Consider the following 22,039-nt stretch of genomic DNA (forward strand, 5'->3'; position numbering starts at 1 on the left):
GAAGTGATACCCAAGTTGAGACTAAAAGGGTTCTAAGAGATGGGGTGAGAACAGGGTGGAAATATACATCAAGCACCTATGCGAGGTACTGTGCAAAATATATATTTTTTAATTATATTATCTCATTTGGCCCCCACAGGAACCCTGGAAGACAGGTGCTATTATTATTCTCGTTTTTCAGCTGAGGAAATTGAGGCAATGAGATTAAGCAACTTGTTAAAAAAATGAGAAAAGATGGAATTTACGATCATAGATCTAGAGCTGGAAGGGACTTCAGCAGTTAGCCAATCAAATCCCTCATTTTGCAGATGAAGAAACTGAGGCCAAGAGAAGTTTAGTGTCTGCTTATTATAGGGTCAAGATTTCAAAAAGTGAGTACAAAGAAGAGGTATGTGAATGGAAATCATAATGAAGAAGAAGAGTAAGTTTAGGAGAAGCTTGAGAACCAAAAAGATGAATTTCAGAGTTCTGAATCATAGGTCAAACAATTATTAGCAATGATTCATAAGATTCACAACTAGAAAGAACCATAACATCTAGTCCAACCCTCTCAGTTGACAAGAACACGAAGGCTCAGGGATATTAAATGACTTCCAGCCAATTTAATGCTAGCCTTATCAGGCAAGATCATGCAGGTAGTAGTAAATTGCAGGTCAGGGATAATAGGACTGATTCACGTATGTGCGTGAGGTGAAGTGAAAGTGGGAGTTGAGGTAGTTAATGAATTGAGAAACCAGGATATTTGAAAGAACATACTGAAACATCTAAGTGTGAGGGCAAGAGGTGGGATGAAGAGGAAGATTCTAAGACCAGTGTTGAGTTCTCTGAGAAAGGAATGACCTAGGATAGTAGAGAATATACCACCAAGATCCCGATAGGGCACTCAATAAAGTTGAATACCATGAAACTCAAAGAAGGTGGAATTGCTGAGTGACAATGGGAGGAAGGTCTATAAGTGGCAGCGAGGGGCAGAGTATGTTCTTATAGCACCAGAGAGGATGGCCACTAATGAACTGTCACAAGGACAAGGGGACCTATGTTTCTGTGTGTATAAGACAGAAAAAAATTGGAAAGTAAAAAGTCTAATATACCTAGCTGTGTGACCCTGGGCAAGTCACTTAGCCCCATCTGCCTAGTACTTGCTCTTCAGTCTTAAGAGTTAATACTAGAACAGAAGGGAAGAGTTTTTTTTTTTAAGTCTAATATAAGGGGGATTTTTTTCTAAACAAAAGAGTTTCAGAGGGCATAACAAAAGGGGAGGGAAAAATAGAAGAAGAACTCAGGAAGGGTAGGGCTGAAGTATAGGAGGAAAAGGGAACTGAGATCTTTTCTACTAGAATCTGTGACTTCTGATTGAAGAAGTAAATGAAGGCTTCACTGGAGATAAAAACATCAGAGTTTGGCTTTGAAGGATAAATGAAATGAATATGCAGGGAGTGAGATTTTGTTCTGATCGTAAAGTAAAAAGAGCTGAATTCGAATCCCAAAAATGTTTATTAAGTATATGTCCTGGGGCAAGTAATTTAACCTCTCCCAGCCTCAGGTTCCTTATTTGTAAAAGGAGGATAAATGTGGGAAAACATTTTTAAGTTTTAAAATTTAAAATTTTTAAATAAAAAAAAATTTTTAATAATAATAATTAAAAAAAAAAACCTTGTAGGGAAAAACACTAATAGGGGAGGAGGAAGTGGAGGACCAAAGAGAAAAGGAATCAAAATGATAGTAGCACTTGAGCTGAGACTTGAAGGTGTAATGCCCTTAAGGACTAGAGGTAATTAAGAGCTAAGCAAAGGCAGTGAAGTTAAAAGTTAAAAAGAGAAGCATGATAATTACAATATAGGAAGATGGCCAGTTTAAGCTAGACTGTAGAGAGCACTTTGGAAAAAAGTAGTAAGGCTAGAAAGGTAAGATGAGGCCAGGTTGTGAACAATTTTGATAGCCAAAAAGAGGAACAATACTTGATTCTAGAGCCAACAAGAAAACACTAGAGTTTACTGGAGGGGGATGAGAGGGAGGGAGGGGGTAGAGGGAGAGAGGGAGAGAGAGAGTTTTGTGTGTGTGTGTGTGTGTGTGTCTTTGGTGGCAGCATGGATGGATGGAATGGGGATGGACTAGAAGCAAGGAGACTAATTAAGAGGCTACTTCTATACTCCAAGTGAGAAGCGTTAAGAGCCTAAATGGAATTAATGGGCTATGTGAGTGAACAGCATGAATGGAGGCAAGAAAATGAAAGTACAGATATCCTTTCCATATCTTTGGGGTATGAGGGGGAGTAAAAAGGTTTGGCCTTCCTTTCGTAACAAAGAATAAGTCTGAATCTTTTCTTTTATGGGGTGTTTATATTATCCTATTGCAAAATTTGGATTGGGTCATAGGCTATGTATTTTCTAATCTTTTTTTTTTTGTGTCTACTGGCCTTTGAGTGCCATATATATTTTCTGTAAAGTTCTCCAAAAACTTCCATGTACTTTTTCTTATGCTGACCGTTAATCTATTGAAACTGAGATGGTAAAGGTTAAAATGTGGAAGGTATACCTATACATTCCAAGTAAAAAGAATCTAAGATTCCTATGGAAATAATAGATTAAATGGGGCTAGATTTTGAAGAGCCTTGAATAATGGGCTAATGAGCTATATAACTTTATCTTTTAAGGAAATGAAGAGTTACTGAGAGTTTTTAGACAAAGGAGTAACATGATCATTCCTATGCTCTAAGAAAATTCATCAAGTATTTAGTGTATATGAAAAATTGGGAGGGGAAGATCAGAATTAGAAGTCAATTAGAAACCAGTCAGACTTTAAAAGGGAGCAAAACATGATGGCAGCTAGAAGACTGTCAGCAGGTTCAAATGAAAGCATTTTCTAAAAAAAGCAGTAAATCTGCACATGTTTGTAAGAAACAGGAGTGGATATAAAGATTAATAAAACAGCTAGCATTTATATCTCACTTAGTATGTGCTAGGCTCTGTGCTAAGCACTTTATGAATATAATCTCATTTGATCCTCACAGCAACCTTCAAGGCAGGTATTCTTATTATAGCTTTTCACAGTTGAGATAACAGAGGTAAAGAGAAGTTAAGTGACTTTGTCCAGTCATTAAGTAGTGTTTGAAGCCATAGTTAAATTCAGGTCTTTCAAGCACTTTATCAACTGCACAAACTTGCTACAGAAATTTTGCTGGAAAAAACAAGGTTAAGAAGGTAGAAGGGAATAGGACAACATCAGAGCTAGTACTGGAATAAAGAAATGTCTCACTTCTCCCTCCCCCCCCTTCTTTTTAAGCAGAAAGAAAACAGAGATAAAGAGAAAGATAAGTTATGGTGGAAAGGAGACAAGATGAAGGAGTTCACATTTGGGGAATTTTTATTTTTTTAGTAGAGATCTTATTGATGCACTTGCTATGAGTTGAAAAATGATAAGAATGGGGATTTGAAAAAGGTTAAGAAGATTCACACCACCACATTCAACAATAAACATTACTTAGAATACAGCCATTAGTGGGGATGAATGCTAAGGAATCTCTGGCAGATGAAAAACAGGACCAGCGAGCAGTGATAATACCTAACTAAAGTTAAAGAGTGTTTATTGCTGCCCTGGTGATTCATGGTCAGTAATTTTCAGTCAGTAAAATTCAGAAGAAGTAATGAAGAGCATGGATGGTCAGGATGATCCATGTGTGGCCATTATTAACTATAGGTTAAAGGGCCAAGAGGATCTAAATGTTAATAAAGGCAGCATTCAAGTGGCTGACCAGGGCATCTAGCCTAAGGAGGAAATCTAATATGGTTAAAGTGGTCTGAATTGGGTAAATCAGAGGGTGTTTTGATTGCAAGTCCCAATGAGGATGGAGAGCTGATACATGGAATGTTTAGAGATAAAAGGTTATGAGGTTATATTTGGAAACCTCTTGAGTTCAACAGCGTTCTCTCTCTCTTTAGAATGTTACTTTTGAAACTGAATACGTATATAACTAATTAGAAGTTGTCAAATGTGGAGGGGACCAAATTATGAGTTAGTTTTTATCATGGAGTATCTCCTATCTACTTATTTTAAATGTTAAATTTATAGTCACAATGTTATTATTAGAAAGAACTTTAGAGATCAATTTTACAATGAGGAAAAATAGTCCTATGGGGATGACTCAATTGCCCAAGGTTACTAAGCTAGTTAGTGGCTAAGAGTGGACAACACTCAATTTCCCGTGTTCTCTTTACTGGATTATACTGACTCCAATAATCTGTTGCTCTGGATCACTAGAATAAAAATCTATTTAATTGTTATGATTAAACAATAGGAATTGCTTTTTTTTATTTCCCTCTAGTTTTTTGACAAGACCTTTATTAAAGTCTCATTTAAGTGGCTGCTAGCTGCCTGATATACTGGAAGGAAACTAGAAATACCTTGAAAATGGTATAATCCTCTCTACTCACAATCACATTACCATTCATTTCTCCTACCTCCTTCAATGAGAGAGGAGATCTTTGTCCCATTCTGCCTGACCATCCACCAAGCATCTGACCCCACTGTGTCCCATCCCCTACCCAACCTCAATCAGGCACTGAATGTCTCTGTCCAGTCTTGTCCTCTCCTCTCTGTAGCTATGTCTGGCTCCTGTTTATCTGACTCCCCTGCATATTTTTACTTTTAGTGTGGGCCAGGCAGAAATCCCTCTAAGTAAAATAGTCCACTTATGTAGCTAGAACTGGTTGTACTCAATCTACCCATGCTTGGTTTTCAACAGGACCTGCAACGCCTAGACCAGTGATGGAGAACCTTTTAGAGGGGTGGGTGATGTGAGAAATGTCCTCAGGTACATGTGGAGAGGGGGAGGTGAGCAGCTGGGCCCCTCATCCCTCTGGCTTTCTAGTAATGAACTCTGGCAAACTCTGTAGTGGGGTGACAGCACATGTGCCCATAGAGTGGCCTCTGAGTGCCTCCCCTAGCACACATGCCATAGGTTTGCTACCATAGTCCTAGACCCTTTCAAATTCACTTAGTCTAATCCCCCTTATGATCACAATGTATTTTCTAGACAAGAAAGACAAATTTAGATTATCAACTTTAATGCAATTCATAACAGCGAGCTCCTGATTTAAAGCTACATTTCTGTCTCCTGTATACAAGGGTAAAGAAAAAATTAGGGCAAAATACAAAACATAACATAATTTGAAAATTTAAACTTTTCTTTAACATACCTTAAAAAGTAGCCTTCCTGCCCCCAAACATCATTGCCCATAAACTGCTAATAACCACAAAAAACTTACAAAATATCCTCATTAAAGTCAGGCTGAAGATTCCGTATAGGAAATAAACACTTAAAACTAACTCCCATGTTGACAAACACAGATGCTATATCAGATAGTGATGGGATCCAAGGACAAGCTGATGGGCCACTAGTGGCATCTAGAAAATAGAAAAACAAAATATTCGTTTCACAGACATTTTTCCAAATGAGGGGGGAAAAACATCTCATATGCTGTTTCCAAGTTTCAAGTTGAAATTTAACGTGGGAAAATCGGGGTTTGTAGTAAGTAAACTTATTTTATTATTTTATAATTATTATTATTTTGTATAAAATCCCTTACCTTCTGTCTTAGAATCAATACTGGGTATTGGATCTAAGGCAGAAGAGTTGTATGGGCTAGGCAATGGGGGTTAGTTAAGTGACTTGTCCAGGGTCACACAGCTGGGAAATGTCTGAGGTCAGATTTGAACCTAGGACCTCCCATCTCTAGGCCTGACAACACACTGAGCCACCCAGCCACCCCTAAGTAAACTAATTTTAGAGAACTCTAAAAGTAATTGAAAGGCATACTATCAATGCTTTATCTGGAAAGCCTATGGCTCAAAAGAATGACAGTCATAAGGAATACCATTCTTTATTTGTTCAACTACATTTACTAACAGCCAAGTAATTATTGCTTCTAAGTCTAGTTAACCAATGTTTAACTAGACTCAGGAATAATATTGCTCTTGAGCACCACAGAAAATAAATCATTTCCTGCTGAATTACATAAACAATACATAGGCAAATAAGAACGTGTTACTATGTGTCTTCTCAAAAATAGCAATTCCATCCTCTTAAAAAAATTATACTGGCCTACAACTGTTATCCCTATCACGGTACATGATGCCAATCTGTTTCTCAGTGTAATACTGTTTGTTGCTGTTGACTACATCCCAATTAATTTTTAACTTCCAATTATACCAACACTTCTGGCAAAGCAACCCACAAGCTGGGAAATTACCCAATTAGGGTTGTCACTTAAATGATTTGGAAACTTTTTTCTCCTGTACAACTGAAACACAAGATTTTGGTCGAAAACAGGTCACGAACACCTCATTCCATTACTAAGTATATTCAAACTGCACAAGCAGTTTAAATCACTAAATATTCTATTTTTTTTTTAAACCCTTACCTTCTGTCTTGGAATCAATACTGTGTATTGGTTCCAAGGCAGAAGAGTGTTAAGGGCTAGGCAATGGGGGTTAAGTGACTTGCCCAGGGTCATACAGCTAGGAAGTGGCTGAGGCCAGATTTGAACCTAGGGCCTTTAGACTCTAGGCTTGGCTCTCAATCCACTGAGCCACCTAGCTACCCCTAAATCACTAAATATTCTTAATCCTCTCTAGAGGCAGCTGGGGTAGCAAAGTAGATAAAGTGCTGGTCTAGAATCAAGAAAACCTTAGTTCAAATCTAACCTCAGACACTAGTTATATGATCCCTGAGCAAGTCACTTAGCCTCTCTGTTTGCCTGCATTTCTTCAATTGTAAAATGGAGAAAATAGCACCTACTTCACAAGGCTGTTTTGAGCATCAAGAGATAATATTTGTTAAAAAAAAAAAGGCACTTAAGCATAGAGACTAGCACACAGTAAACACTATATATAAATGCTTATTTTCCCTTTTCCCTTCCTGCCTCCCCTCAACATAAGAGTTCCAAAGCAGGCAGCATTCAACAGTTCTTTACTAACAAAACAGAAAGAATATATATACATACTTACCATTTCTAATTGTTATGTCTATCAATGTATTCAAAAGTTGTATAGAAACAATGTAGTCTGTATGAACAGATATCATCTGTCAAAAGAAAATCACAATTTAATTTTTCTACACAAAATTTCAAGCAAAGTACAACTGAAACTGGCAATTTCATGTCTTTTCTAATGAGAGAAGCAAGGCAGTATGTGTGAAAAAGCTAAAGGCAATAGGTTGTCTGAATCTCAGCCATGGATGGTAACATTATCAGGTAACAATCTGATGAACAATTTTTAAGTAGCAAAGTCACAAAAGACTCAATATCAAAAAGAGACTGACATGGTCAATGTCTTACACAAAAGTGCTTAGATGGGGGGAGTATAAAATGAGAGAAACAGTCGTTCTGAAAGAGATTTGGGGTTTGTTTTGTTTTTGAAAAATTTAATTAGATGATTTAGAATGTTTTCCCATGGTTATAAGACTCATGTTCTCTCTCCCCTCCCCATCTCCCATAGCTGACCTGCAATTCCACTGGGTTTAACATGTGGCATTGATCAAGACCTATTTCCATATTATTAATATTTACACTAGAGTGATCTTTTAGAATCTACTTCCCTAGTCATATCCTCATTGACCCATGTGATCAAGCAGTTGTTTTTCTTCTGTGTTTCTTTCCCACAGTTCTTCCTCTGGATGTGGATAGTGTTCTTTTTCATATGTCCCTCCGAATAGTTCTGGATCATTGCATTGCCACTAGTAGAGAAGTCCATTACATTCAATTTTACCACAGTGTATTAGTCTCTATTGTTCTCTTGTTCTGCTCCTTTTACTCTGCGTCAATTCCTGGAGGTTGTTCCAGTTCACATGGAATTCCTCCACTTTATTATTCCGTTTAGCACAATAGTATTCTATCACCAACATATACCACAATTTGTTCAGCCATTCCCCAGTTGAAGGGCATCCCCTCATTTTCCAATTTTTTGCCACCACAAAGAGGGCAGCTATGAATATTCTTGTACATGTCTTTTTCCTTATTATCTCTTTGGGATACAAACCCAGCAGTGCTACGGCTGGATCAAAGGGCAGACAGTCTTTTAGTGCCCTTTAGTCATAGCTCCAAATTACCTTTCAGAATGGTTGGATCAATTCACAACTCCACCAGCAATGCATTAATGTCCTGACTTTGCCACATCCCATCCAGAATTTATTACTTTCCTTTGCTGTCATGTTAGCCAATCTGCTAGGTGTGAGGTGATACCTCAGAGTTGCTTTGATTTCTTTATCTGAAAATTGCCTATTCATGTCCCTTGTCCATTTATCAATTAGGGAGATTTGTGGGTTTTAAACTACTTATTTTTTATTGCTTTTCTTTTATTTTGATTAGAATATTATTTCCCCCCCTTTTTCCTCATTTCTTGTACTAAAGGTACAGATATTCTTGCTATAATATCAATGCATACCCAAAAGCTTTAAACTATGGGAACCTCCCATTTATTGATAAAATGTTATGGGACTGTGATTAATGTGTGTGTCTGATTCCAGAAAAAGGGATAAAAACAATGAGCACAGGCTTAACCTGAATAGTGCAAAAAGAGCACACAGGAAATACTAATGTGGACTCAAGGTTGCGACACTTGACATATGTTAAGTCATAGGACTTCCATGTATCTACACTTTTTGTGAAATTTGACTATCATCCTGGCTCCCTATATCCCTGAGAATGACAAAAATCAGACCAGGGAATGACGCTTCCCTATCAAAATAGAGTTCCTTTTCTTCTTATATTATGACAACTTCTTGTAGTCTTGGCTGCAAATGGGTAAGTGAAATATTACTGCATTCTGTCCTACAGATTTGTGGGATAGAAATTACTTTAAATGGGACCTATACAAGGGCCTGTTAGAAATGTATTAATCCCAAATAAGGGCTTATTTTTATTTTTTTTCTCTTTTCTTTCCATTTTTCCCCCTTTCCTTATGTTTTTGGTTGTTTTTCTCTTCTTTTGATAATTGATTCATACACCCCCATAACTCAACATTGCATCCTGAGCTGAACTGGATTTTTTTAAACACCCACTTCAGAAGAGGATTGTATTTTAATATAAAATCCAAGATTTTGAAATTTTGTTCGAGAAAGATCTTCAAGGAAGAAGCTTCTAACTCCTAAATCCAGAGAATGAACTGTAGCAAAAAGATGCCAGAAAACCTACACTACATCAAGAAGATCAAGAAAGAACTTTGGGTGTGGTTGATTGAACTGAAGTTTGATAGAACTTTATTTGTAAACGTACACTTTTATGCCAACGGGACTGCCCCTAATTTGGCTTTTTGTCAATGCACTTAGCAAAACATTGGTTTTGCTTTCTTTCTTTTCTATTCCTCCCTAACTACTGTAATTTCTTCTTAGAAATTGAATATTAGAAGAACTACACTCAGAGGGAACAGTGACAAACTGTATAGGAGGAAAGGACAAGACATAAATAGGTATATAGATATATGCATGCATAAAAACATATACATGACTAAAGCTAAAAAAGAAAAGAGGTTATGACTAAAAGAAATGGGAAAAGAAACAAATGGGGGTAAATTTATATGTCACAAAGAAGCTCATGGCGGGAGGGGGGAGAACATTGATACACTGGAAGGGTAAAGAGGTTGGAGATAGGAAATACTCAACTCTTACGTACTTTGAAACTGACCCAAAGAGGGAAGAACAATCCAATCCATTGGGGAAGAGAATAGATTTGCGCCCTATAGGGAGTAGAAGGGTAAAAAACAGACTGGTGGGGAGGGAAGCAGTACAAGGGAGGGAGAGGGTGGGGGGGTAATTTTTAAAAAAGACTACAGGGGAAAATAAGGGAGAGAATAAGAAGGGAGGGGGGTAGAAAGGGAAATACAAGGGGGACTGATTTAAAGTAAATCACTGGACTAAAAGGTAGAGCTGAAGAAGAAAGGTTAGAATTAGGGAAGGATATCAAAATGCCAGAGAGTCCACAAGTGACAATCATAACATTGAACGTGAATGGGATGAACTCACCCATAAAACGTAGACGAATAGAAGAATGGATTAGAATCCAAAACCCTACCATATGTTGTCTCCAAGAAACACACATGAGGCGGGTAGACACCCACAAGGTCAGAATTAAAGGATGGAGTAAGACCTTCTGGGCCTCAACTGACAGAAAGAAGGCAGGAGTGGCAATCATGATATCTGATAAAGCCAAAGCAAAAATAGACCTGATCAAAAGGGATAGGGAAGGTAATTATATTTTGTTAAAAGGGACTTTAGATAATGAGGAAATATCACACTAATCAACATATATGCACCAAATAATATAGCACCCAAATTTCTAATGGAGAAACTAGGAGAATTGAAGGAAGAAATAGACAGTAAAACCATATTAGAGGGAGACTTGAACCAACCATTATCAAATTTAGATAAATCAAGTCAAAAAATAAATAAGAAAGAGGTAAAAGAAGTGAATGAAATCTTTAGAAAAATTAGAATTAATAGACATATGGAGAAAAATAAATAGGGATAAAAAGGAATGCACCTTCTTCTCAGCACCACAGGGCACATTCACAAAAATTGACCATACATTAGGTCACAGAAACATGGCACACAAATGCAGAAAAGCAGAAATAATAAATGCGGCCTTTTCAGACCACAAGGCAATAAAAATAACGATCAGTAATGGTACATGGAAAACCAAATCAAAAACTAATTGGAAACTAAACAATATGATACTCCAAAATCGTTTAGTCAGAGAAGAAATCATAGAAACAATTAATAATTTCATCGAGGAAAATGACAATGGGGAGACATTCTTTCAAACCTTTTGGGATGCAGCCAAAGCGGTAATTGGAGGTAAATTCATATCCCTGAGTGCATATATTAACAAACTAGGGAGAGCAGAGATCAATCAATTGGAAATGCAAATAAAAAAACTCGAAAGTGACCAAATTCAAAACCCCCAGCAGAAAACCAAACTAGAAATCCTAAAAATTAAGAGAGAAATTAATAAAATCAAAAGTGATAGAACTATTGATTTAATAAATAAGACAAGAAGCTGGTACTTTGAAAAAACAAACAAAATAGACAAAGTACTGGTCAATCTAATTAAAAAAAGGAAGGAAGAAAAGCAAATTAACAGCATCAAAGATGAAATGGGGGACATCACCTCTGATGAAGAGGAAATTAAGGCAATCATTAAAAATTACTTTGCCCAATTATATGGCAATAAATATACCAATTTAAGTGATATGGATGAATACATACAAAAATACAAACTGCCTAGACTAACAGAAGAGGAAATAGAATTCTTAAATAATCCCATATCAGAAAATGAAATCCAACAGGCCATCAAAGAACTTCCTAAGAAAAAATCCCCAGGGCCTGATGGATTCACCAGTGAATTCTATCAAACATTCAGAGAACAGTTAATCCCAATACTATACAAACTATTTGACATAATAAGCAAAGAGGGAGTTCTACCAAACTCCTTTTACGACACAAACATGGTACTGATTCCAAAACCAGGCAGGTCAAAAACAGAGAAAGAAAACTATAGGCCAATCTCCCTAATGAATATAGATGCAAAAATCTTAAATAGGATACTAGCAAAAAGACTCCAGCAAGTGATCAGAAGGGTCATCCACCATGATCAAGTAGGATTTATACCAGGGATGCAGGGCTGGTTCAATATTAGGAAAACCATCCACATAATTGACCACATCAACAAGCAAACCAACAAGAACCATATGATTATCTCAATAGACGCAGAAAAAGCCTTTGATAAAATACAACACCCATTCCTATTAAAAACACTAGAAAGCATAGGAATAGAAGGGTCATTCCTAAAAATAATAAACAGTATATATCTAAAACCATCAGCTAATATCATTTGCAATGGGGATAAACTAGATGCATTCCCAATAAGATCAGGAGTGAAACAAGGATGCCTATTATCACCTCTATTATTTGACATTGTACTAGAAACACTAGCAGTAGCAATTAGAGAAGAAAAAGAAATTGAAGGCATCAAAATAGGCAAGGAGGAGACCAAGTTATCACTCTTTGCAGATGACATGATGGTCTACTTAAAGAATCCAAGAGATTCAACCAAAAAGCTAATTGAAATAATCAACAACTTTAGCAAAGTTGCAGGATACAAAATAAACCCACATAAGTCATCAGCTTTTTTATATATCTCCAACACAGCTCAGCAGCAAAAACTAGAAAGAGAAATCCCATTCAAAATCACCTTAGGCAAAATAAAATACCTAGGAATCTATCTCCCGAGACAAACACAGGAACTATATGAACATAACTACAAAACACTCTCCACACAACTAAAACTAGACTTGAGCAATTGGAAAAACATTAACTGCTCATGGGTAGGACGAGCCAATATAATAAAAATGACCATCCTACCCAAACTTATTTATCTATTTAGTGCCATACCCATGGAACTCCCAAAAAATTTCTTTACTGATTTGGAAAAAACCATAACAAAGTTCATTTGGAATAACAAAAGATCAAGGATATCCAGGGAAATAATGGAAAAAAAAAACACAAATGAGGGGGGCCTAGCAGTCCCAGACCTCAAACTATATTACAAAGCAGCAGTCATCAAAACAATTTGGTACTGGCTAAGAGACAGAAAGGAGGATCAGTGGAATAGACTGGGGGCAAGTGACCTCAGCCAGACAGTATACGATAAACCCAAAGATCCCAGGTCTTGGGACAAAAATCCACTATTCGATAAAAACTGCTGGAAAATTGGAAGACAGTGTGGGAGAGATTAGGAATTGATCAACACCTGACACCCTACACCAAGATAAATTCAAAATGGGTGAAAGACTTAAACATAAAGAAGGAAACCATAAGTAAATTGGGTAAACACAGAATAGTATACATGTCAGACCTTTGGGAGGGGAAAGACTTTAAAACCAAGTAAGACATAGAAAGAATCACAAAATGTAAAATAAATAATTTCGACTACATCAAATTAAAAGGCTTTTGTACAAACAAAACCAATGTAACTAAAATCAGAAGGAAAACAACAAATTGGGAAAAAATCTTCATAGAAACCTCTGACAAAGGTTTAATTACTCAAATTTATAAAGAGCTAAATCAATTGTACAAAAAATCAAGCCATTCCCCAATTGATAAATGGGCAAGGGACATGAATAGGCAGTTTTCAGATAAAGAAATCAAAACTATTAATAAGCACATGAGAAAGTGTTCTCAATCTCTTATAATCAGAGAGATGCAAATCAAAACAACTCTGAGGTATCATCTCACACCTAGCAGATTGCCTAACATGACAGCAAAGGAAAGTAATGAATGCTGGAGGGGATGTGGCAAAGTAGGGACATTAATTCATTGCTGGTGGAGTTGTGAACTGATCCAGCCATTCTGGAGGGCAATTTGGAACTATGCACAAAGGGTGATAAAAGAATGTCTACCCTTTGATCCAGCCATAGCACTGCTGGGTCTGTACCCCAAAGAGATAATGGACAAAAAGACTTGTACAAAAATAGTCATAGCTGCGCTCTTTGTGGTGGTCAAAAATTGGAAAACGAGGGGATGCCCATCAATTGGGGAATGGCTGAACAAATTGTGGCATATGTTGGTGATGGAATATTATTGTGCAAAAAGGAATAATAAAGTGGAGGAATTCCATGGAGACTGGAACGACCTCCAGGAAGTGATGCAGAGCAAAAGGAGCAGAACCAGGAGAACATTGTACACAGAGACAAACACACTGTGGTATAATTCAACGTAATGGACTTCTCCATTAGTGGCAGTGTAATGTCCCTGAACAATCTGCAGGGATCTAGGAGAAAAAACACTATCCATAAGCAGAGGACAAACTGAGGGAGTAGAAACACCAAGGAAAAGCAACTGCCTGACTACAGTGGCTGAGGGGACATGACATAGGAGAGACTCTAAATGAACACTCTAATGCAAATATTAACAACATGGCAATGGGTTTGAATCAAGAACAGATGTGATACCCAGTGGAATAACGCGTCGGCTACGGGGGGTGGGAGGGAGGAAAAGAAAATGATCTTTGTCTTTAATGAATAATGCATGGAAATGATCAAATAAAATACTATACAATTAAAAAAAATAAGAAATTGAATATTGTATACATCTGTAGTTAGAAATGTTTATAGGACTACAAGATGATTATGTTAAATGATCAATGGGGAGACTAGTCTCCCAATGATCATCAGGGGGGATTGTGAATCTTAAAAACCACTCAGACTGTACCTTAGAAGATTTGGTTTAGCTATTCCCTTATTGTAACAATGGAGATACTTGGTCTAACAAGAATCAGGAATGTCTTGGGAACTTTTAAAATTATTCCGCCCTACTCAGACAGTGCCTTAAGGGAAGATAAAGTTGTAAACTCCTGATTGAACAATGAAAGTCCCTAACTCATACCTTATAGTAAAGCTAGAACCTTAAGATAGGTGTATTTTTAGATCTAATACAAAAAGGTGTTAAGTACCTGTAAAGGTTAAATCAATCACAAAAAGGTCAAGTAACTTACAAAAGGCAAGCTTAACAAAGAGGTGTGAAGTACTCAGAAGTTATAATCTAACCAGAGAAGGTGAGAACCAAGAATGGGCAGTCCTGGAGAAAAGTGTCTACTGTGATTGGTAGACTGACTCACACTCACACTCACTCTCTCTCTCTCTCTCTCTCTCTCTCTCTCTCTCTCTCTCTCTCTCTCTCTCTCTCTCTCTCTCTCTCAACTTCCCTTAATTCTTTCTCTCTTTATTAATTAAAATCTCCATAAATCCCTAGCTGACTTGGGTATTTTCATATTTGGGAATTTCCCAGGGCGACCACTTATTTAGATTTTAAGTCAAAAAACTAAAATTATCCTTACAATTTTGGGGTTTATACTGATGGACCAAAGGAATGTTACAGATGGAAGATGTCTGGATTTAAGTAAAATATCTGGCAAGGTCTCTTCTGCTATACTTGTGGACAAGATGGAGAGGTACCAGTTAGATGAGAGCACATTTAGGTAAATTTGGAAGTGTCAAATGGCTAGACCCTGTGAAGAAGAGATCAACTCTCCCCTATTTATTATCATTATATACCATTACAGACTCCAGGAATGTATACACACCCACTTAATCCTTAAGGGGGGGAAGGTCTATGACCCCTGTGTGCTTTTGAGCAACAAATCAAAAACAACTGACTGCCTCCTGGACAGTCTGGAGCAAAGTAAAAGCCACCATTGGTCCACATAAAAGTGGACCAAAGGCACAGGAATTGATACAAAGAACTATCTTTAAATATGGTGGTAACTTCCTGTGAGGGTGTTTCCCTTTTGAACTTGGCCTTGGAGGAGCTCAGCCTTGAGAATTCAGACTGCTTACCTTTGGATTGACACCTGGGTGAGTGAAAAGTGCTGACTCCCCTTTCTTGGCTTTTCTGGAGGCAGTAGCCTTCAGAGAGGCTTCTTGTATCGGAGGAGACCTCATGGCTGGAAGCCTTGTTTAATTAATCCTCTGTGTCCCCCTTCACTGGGGCCTCTAAAGCCCTGCCTGGTTTGTACAACTATCATAAAAGCCATTCTGACTTGAGTAATTCATTTGGAATTAAGTAATTAAATTCCTTGCGACCATAACCTTAAATATTCAGTTCAACTATAATTTTACCCTTTACAACCCAGAGTTGTCTCTAATTGCTGCCTTGTGATGTTTAACTAACCACAGATGTTGCCAATGACGTGGATAGAGGCATAGATAGCCTGAATATACAATTTCCAATGACAGTAAGGTGAGAGGAAAAGCTGTGCCAACAGATGTAGAATTCTGGCTCAAGATCCCTATAGGAGAGGCCAAAGAGGTTAAATGGCCATCTCTGTCACTGACTAGCTGGGCAACTGTGAGAAAGATACTTTTCTGGACCTCAGTCTCTTCATCATCATCATAAGGGATGAGAGATGATCTCTTATCTCCTTTTTGGATTTAAAAACCTATAACTCTGAGACAGAGAAACAAGGACAAATGTCAAATATTTCATGTAGGTTTAAAAAAAAACCTATTACTTAACGACAGGGTAAAGAAGACCTGGCTTGAAAGCAGCTCATGTGAAAAAAGTCCTAGGATTTTAGATGACTACCAGTTTACTGGTAGACCAGCTCAGGTGTTGACTATGAAATAATGATAATTATAGGCAGCATTCAGGTTTTATATAACCTAATGGAGGAAGGTGGGATGCAGTGAAGAGAATATAGAATCTCTATTCAGATCATTCAGGTAATTTCCAGATCAGCAATGGGGGACCCTCTATATCTGGAACACTGTATTCAATTCTATATTAAGGAAGACACTGAAAACCAGAGATCAACTAGGATTGGGAGTTGAGAAAAATACCATTAGGAATAATAGAGGAAAATGGGAAAAGGAAGACTATAGAAAGATGAGATAGGCCCCTTCCAATTCTAGAACTAGCAGCACTATTTAGTAGATGGTATTTTGAAGTAGGAGTCAAGAGATCAGGTGCTGGTCTTGGCTCTGTCACCAACCAGGTACGTGACATTGGCAGTCATTTCCCCTCTCTTGGAACCAGTTACTTAATTATAAAATAAAGGGTTTGGACTAATCTCTAACTTCCCCCACAACTCTTAAAATTTCAAGCACATCAAATAATTCTAAAATATAAAGAGTTTTAAGAGACCTTAGAGATTATCTAAACTAACCCACTCATTTGAAAAAACAGGGGGGCAGCTGGGTAGCACAGTGGATTGAGTCAGGCCTAGACACAGGAGGCCCTAGGTTCAAACCTGGCCTCAGACACTTCCCAGCTGTGTGACCCTGGGCAAGTCACTTGACCCCCATTGTCTAGCCCTTACCACTCTTCTGCCTTCAAGCCAATATACAGTATTGACTCCAAGACAGAAGGTAAGGGTTTAAAAAAAAAAAAGAAAACGGGAAATTGATGCTGAAAAGAATCTAAAGGCTTTGTCCAAAGTCACACTGCTTTACTGTTCAACTGTTTTAGTCATGTCCACTTTCTGCAATCCCATTTTGGGTTTTACTACTGTGGTTTGGCATTTCCCTCTCTAGTTCATTTTATAGATAAGGAAACTGAGGCCAAAGAGGGCTAAGTGACTTGCCCAGGGTCACACAGCTAGTGTCTGAAGATCGATTTCAAATCAGTTTTCCTGACACCAGGGCCAATACACCATCTGCCTCACCACCTGGCTGCCTAATTAAGAGACATAACTAGGACTAGAATGTAAGATTTAAAATTGTTGTCCGCCATAAACTGTTGTAGATAAAAGAGCTGGAGCCATAAACTGTTATAATTAAAATAGTGTATGGCATAAATTGTGATAGATATAAGAGTTGGTGAGTAAATTTGTGACCGCAGAAAATATGTTTTCACTACAGTGTCTTGTTTTAAATCAAATATAGGGTGGTCGCCAGGGAAATAGTCCCAATTATGAATATACCCAAGTCAACTGGGTTTTATAGAGATTTTAATTAATAATACAATGAGTAATTAAAGGAAAGAGAGAAAGAAAGAAAAAGGAAATAAGTATGAAGGGCCTTAAGCCAACATGGCCTAGACCTGAGTCTTAAGAGAGAGAGATCAGTCAGTCAGTCTTTTATCACTCACCACAAGGTCTGTCTAAGCAAGGATTCTAGTGACAGAGTCTCCTCAGAGAGAGTTCCAGCCAGAGTCTTCCTCAAAGAGCCTTCCAGCCAGAGACTGTTTCAAAGGGCCTCTCTCAAGAGCCTCCAGAGGGACAGAGTCCCCTCAGAGGAGCTCCAGTGAGACCTCCTTAGAGATTATCCTCCAAGAGCTTCCCTTCTCCAGAGCCTCTCTCAAGAGATTCTTCCCAAGTGATCCTCATAAGAGATTCTCCAAAAGGATTCTCCTTTCAAGAGATTCTGCTTTTTCTTATATAGGGGTTTTCCTCTTATGTCCCCTCCCCTAATTCCTTACATCTACCAATCACTGTAGACGTTTTCCAAAGGACAACCCATTCTAAAAACACTGCTGGGTCGACTTAATCCCTTTAGTAAGTTTGCCCGACCTTTATAGGTACCTAGCATCCCATTGTATCAATTCTAAAAACAGGCATGGCTCAAAGAACTCCCTGCCTCATCATAAGCATGGGTCCAAGTACTTTCATTGTTTAGCAAGGAGTTTTCTCCCCTAAAGCAGTCTTAAGTACAGGTGGAGTAGAGGTCCTCCCATTTCTGATCCTGGCGAGTTCTCACAGTCAAAATGGGGAATGTTCCCAGTAGGGAATTGTTCCAATTGAGAATTCCCCATTGGGGAAAATTTTTAACATTCACAAGTCTGAGAAATTTCAAGATTTACAAGAACCCAAGTCTCCTGATTAGTAAGTCAGCACTTTTTTTTTTTACTGTATTATAGTCTTCATTATGTCACCCATTCAATGTCTCCAAGCTTGTCTCTGACAAGACTGGGGAAGAAGCATACAGGTTCATGCCACAAAAATTCAGAGAAAAATGTATGAGATTATGATGAGCACTTGGCTGTCTGGAGTCATCTTCAACTTCTCACTTACTCTCACTCCACAGTCAATCAGTATTCAAATCTCTTTGCTTCTACTGACAATGTCTCTTACATCTATTCCCCTTTCTCCACTCACACTGCCTCAGCATTAGTGGAGGCCCTAGTAACCTCTTAGCTGAACCACTCCCAACAGCTTTGTAACTGGTCTCCTTGCCTCTAGGCTCCCCCTTTACCAATCTATCTACTATATAGCTGCCTAAGTGATATTTCTAAAGCACAAGCCTGACCATCTTCTGCTCAACAGGCTCCAAAGGCTTCCCTCTTAGGATTAAATATGAAGTCCTCCATTGGGAATTAAGCCTTTTGCAACCTGGCTCCAACCTACCTTTCAAGTCATAATATACATTATCAAAAGGACCTTTCTTTTCTTGCTGTTCTTCAGCATTCCACCTCCCATCTCTGTGACTTTATCCTACCTGTTCCCCATGTCCTCATCCCTACTCCTCTCCACCTCAGTTCCAAATGCTTTTTTAAATTTTCAAAATAACCCTTATTTTCTGCCCTAGTGACAACTCTAAGACAGAAAGGCAAGAGCTAAGAAAAAGGAATTAAATGACTTGGCCAAGGTCACATGGCTAGGAAACATCTGAAGCCAGATTTGAATTGAGGCTTGACAATGTTTCTTACTTTCTAATACTCTAGGATGATCACCTTTTTCAAACAAATTTATCTAGCACTTACTGTGTACAAGATATTGTGCTAGATGCTATGGCAGATAAAAAGGTCAAGATATAGTTGTCTTCTTGTCTTCAAGAAGTTTACATGTCATAAAAGAAGGCTATCCAATTTACGCGTCGGCTATGGGGGGGGGGAGTGAGGAAAAGAAAATGATCTATGTCTTTAATGAATAATGCTTGGAAATGATCAAACAATATATATATATATATATGTGTATATATATATGTGTGTGTATATATATATATATATATATATATATATATATATATATATATATATATATATATATATATATATATATATATATATATATATATAAATAAAAAGAAGGCTATCCAAAAGACAAAGTAAACACATTATTCCTCTTACCTGAAACAGCCACTTTAACACAGGTATTGGACACTGGATGTAGTGATAAGCAGTGCTGAGATAACCTTGTGTTGTTAAAAAAATTTGCTGTGTTCTTCCTGACCTGCAAAACAAGGGAAACCAAAATTATACCCTAGGATAATGATGGCAACCTTTTAGAGATGTGAGGAATGTCCCCGGGCATGCATGGAGACAGGAAGGGAAACAGCCTGGACCCCATGTCCCTCTGGCTTTCTAGTAAAGAACTGTAGCAAACTCTGCTGGGCAACGGAGTGCATGTCCAAAGAGAGGGCTCTGAGTGCTCCTCCCCTTCCCCCTTCGCCCCCCCAGCACACATGCCATAGGTTTACCACCACACCCCTAGGACATTAAGCTGACATTCAATTGAAAAGAATAAAAAAGGTTCTCATTCTGGTTTAGCTAATGCACACAACGATCTCTTCCTCTGTAGTTGGCAATAATACTGGTCCTAATCCACAACTTGTTAAAACATGGTCTAGATTTACAAGTTTAGGTTCTGCTCTGATTTGGTACTTATTGACTATGTCCCAAGGCATTATCTAGAACTGATTGCTTGCCACAGTGATCTAAGCTCCTAGGAAATCAACAGGAACAATCTATCCTCTGTAAAGAAGATAGAGAAGAGAGATGAGGCTGTAGCTTATGCCACCCACACCCCCTACCTCTCTCTCTAGGTAGGCCCTGTCTAGCCTGGCCTCTGGGGTACAGATTATTCCACATCTTCTAGTTTGGATATGGACAAGCACACCTCCCTTCTCTAACTCAATTGCAGTGGTAAAGTTGAAAAGTGTTTATGATGAAATTCAGGGATAAAACAAGACAGAGTAAGATAGAAAAACTTAAGTTGGTCCCTAACTTAACATTAAGGAAGTTATCTTCTATTTAACTCTATTGAATCCCAACCCTGAATTGTATACTCCTCGGTATCTGCAAAATTTGGCTCATAAAGCCTAAAAGCACACTTCAGCTTCTTTACACAATGAAATGGATCAGTACAGAATCTAGGCATTCTTTTGCATAATGCCTCAAAGTCCGTTGCTGAGAATGGTTTGTGGATTTTCATATGGACCACCCCTGAGTCTGCATTTATTTTTGCATAATCTTGCAAAGGCAGAATATTTTGTATCCCATCAGCACCCTGTGTGTCTGTAGGTTCAATGCATGTTTCTTTGTCTGCAGTTGTTTTGTCTGTGCATAGTCCAATGGTTATCACAGGTATAGTGCCCTTGTTTTTGTCACAGCCCTTGTCAGTGTCCCTATCTGTAGTAGTGTCATTTTCTATTCCCATTTTGTCTGGTTTAGTTATCAACCCCTGATACAATTCATATTGTTTATCTGATTGAGTATCATCATTAATGTTGGATCTCCAGTATTATTGTTATGTTTGCCTGTGTGACCAGTTTGAATCCCTTCCTCAAAGTGCTCAAGGTTTGCCATGCCATCATTGTTGTGCCATATATGGCAGGAAACACTAGCCACAGACTCTCAATCTCAAAAGACATTTGGTCCCAGATTTTTGTTATCTTGACCACTGGCCAGATAAAATAAAAAATAATATTGTCTATCATACCAGATAGCCAAAAATATAGGTGTGCCACTGCACAGATGATTATAATTCTTTGGTACGTTTTTGTTTAATGTACCTTGATTTCCTACTCTTTTTTCTTCAAAATCCTTAGTATACATAAACAGTTAAGTTATATTTATTTAACTATGTGGTATTATTCTAGTTATTATTTCACTAGAGAGCTATCCCTTCCATCTTTACTCAGTTACTGAAGGCTCTCTTTAATCTGCTGGACGATCAGATATCCTGTGCATCCCTCTCCCCTAGGAGGGTGGTTGTCATTTGGGCCTTGATTATCTACATGTTAAAAAGGTACAGTGGCAAGAACAGGTGATGGTAGAAGTAAAGAACTTGAAGAGGGAATCTTGGCTCTGCTCCTTATAGGTCCCTCCACCTCTTTAGTCTATAAATGAGATGACTTCTAAAGAGGTCCCCTACAATTTTCCATTTTATGACCCTAGGATACCTATTACCTTTAAGCTCCATAATTAACCCTGACCTGACAGCTGTTTTCACTTCTTTGTTAAGTAGGCAAGAGGTCACTCTCTATTCCCTTGGAGTATCTTTGGTTCACATGTAGTTTAGCCTGAGATTCCATCTAGTCTCTACTTGCAACATTATCATTCATTACCCCAGGATGGGTGGTGGTGAAATAGAGGAGCAAAAACCAGCACTTCTGTGATAGAAATCTATTTGAAGAGAAGGGAGGGAAAGTTCATGAAGGCTCAGGTCTGACTGCCATTCACTTTTCCAACTGAGAGGTTTTTCTATCCCTGATAATGCTAATCTGGACTACCTAGAACCTAGTATCCATAGGAAAAGTCTTTCTGAAACAGACT

At 38.0% G+C, this 22,039-nt stretch overlaps 1 protein-coding gene across 4 annotated transcripts in view; it reads right to left on the minus strand.

Moving 5' to 3' along the window:
* SLF2 (SMC5-SMC6 complex localization factor 2) overlaps positions 1 to 22,039 on the minus strand; it is a 58,625-nt gene that overhangs the window by 18,788 nt on the left and 17,798 nt on the right. For 3 of the 4 annotated variants that reach the window (XM_007479164.3, XM_007479166.3, XM_016428163.2), the window contains 3 exons: positions 19,613 to 19,715; positions 7,006 to 7,081; positions 5,265 to 5,403 (listed from right to left, as the gene is read on the minus strand). In XM_007479164.3, the coding sequence (XP_007479226.1) occupies positions 5,265 to 5,403; positions 7,006 to 7,081; positions 19,613 to 19,715 (318 nt within the window). Of the gene's footprint in view, positions 1 to 5,264; positions 5,404 to 7,005; positions 7,082 to 7,139; positions 7,733 to 19,612; positions 19,716 to 22,039 lie in introns of those variants that run through there. The other variant, XM_056805323.1, reaches the window with a different exon arrangement.

Source organism: Monodelphis domestica, chromosome 1 (assembly GCF_027887165.1).
Source record: "Monodelphis domestica isolate mMonDom1 chromosome 1, mMonDom1.pri, whole genome shotgun sequence".
NCBI classification, from domain to species: Eukaryota; Metazoa; Chordata; class Mammalia; order Didelphimorphia; family Didelphidae; genus Monodelphis; species Monodelphis domestica.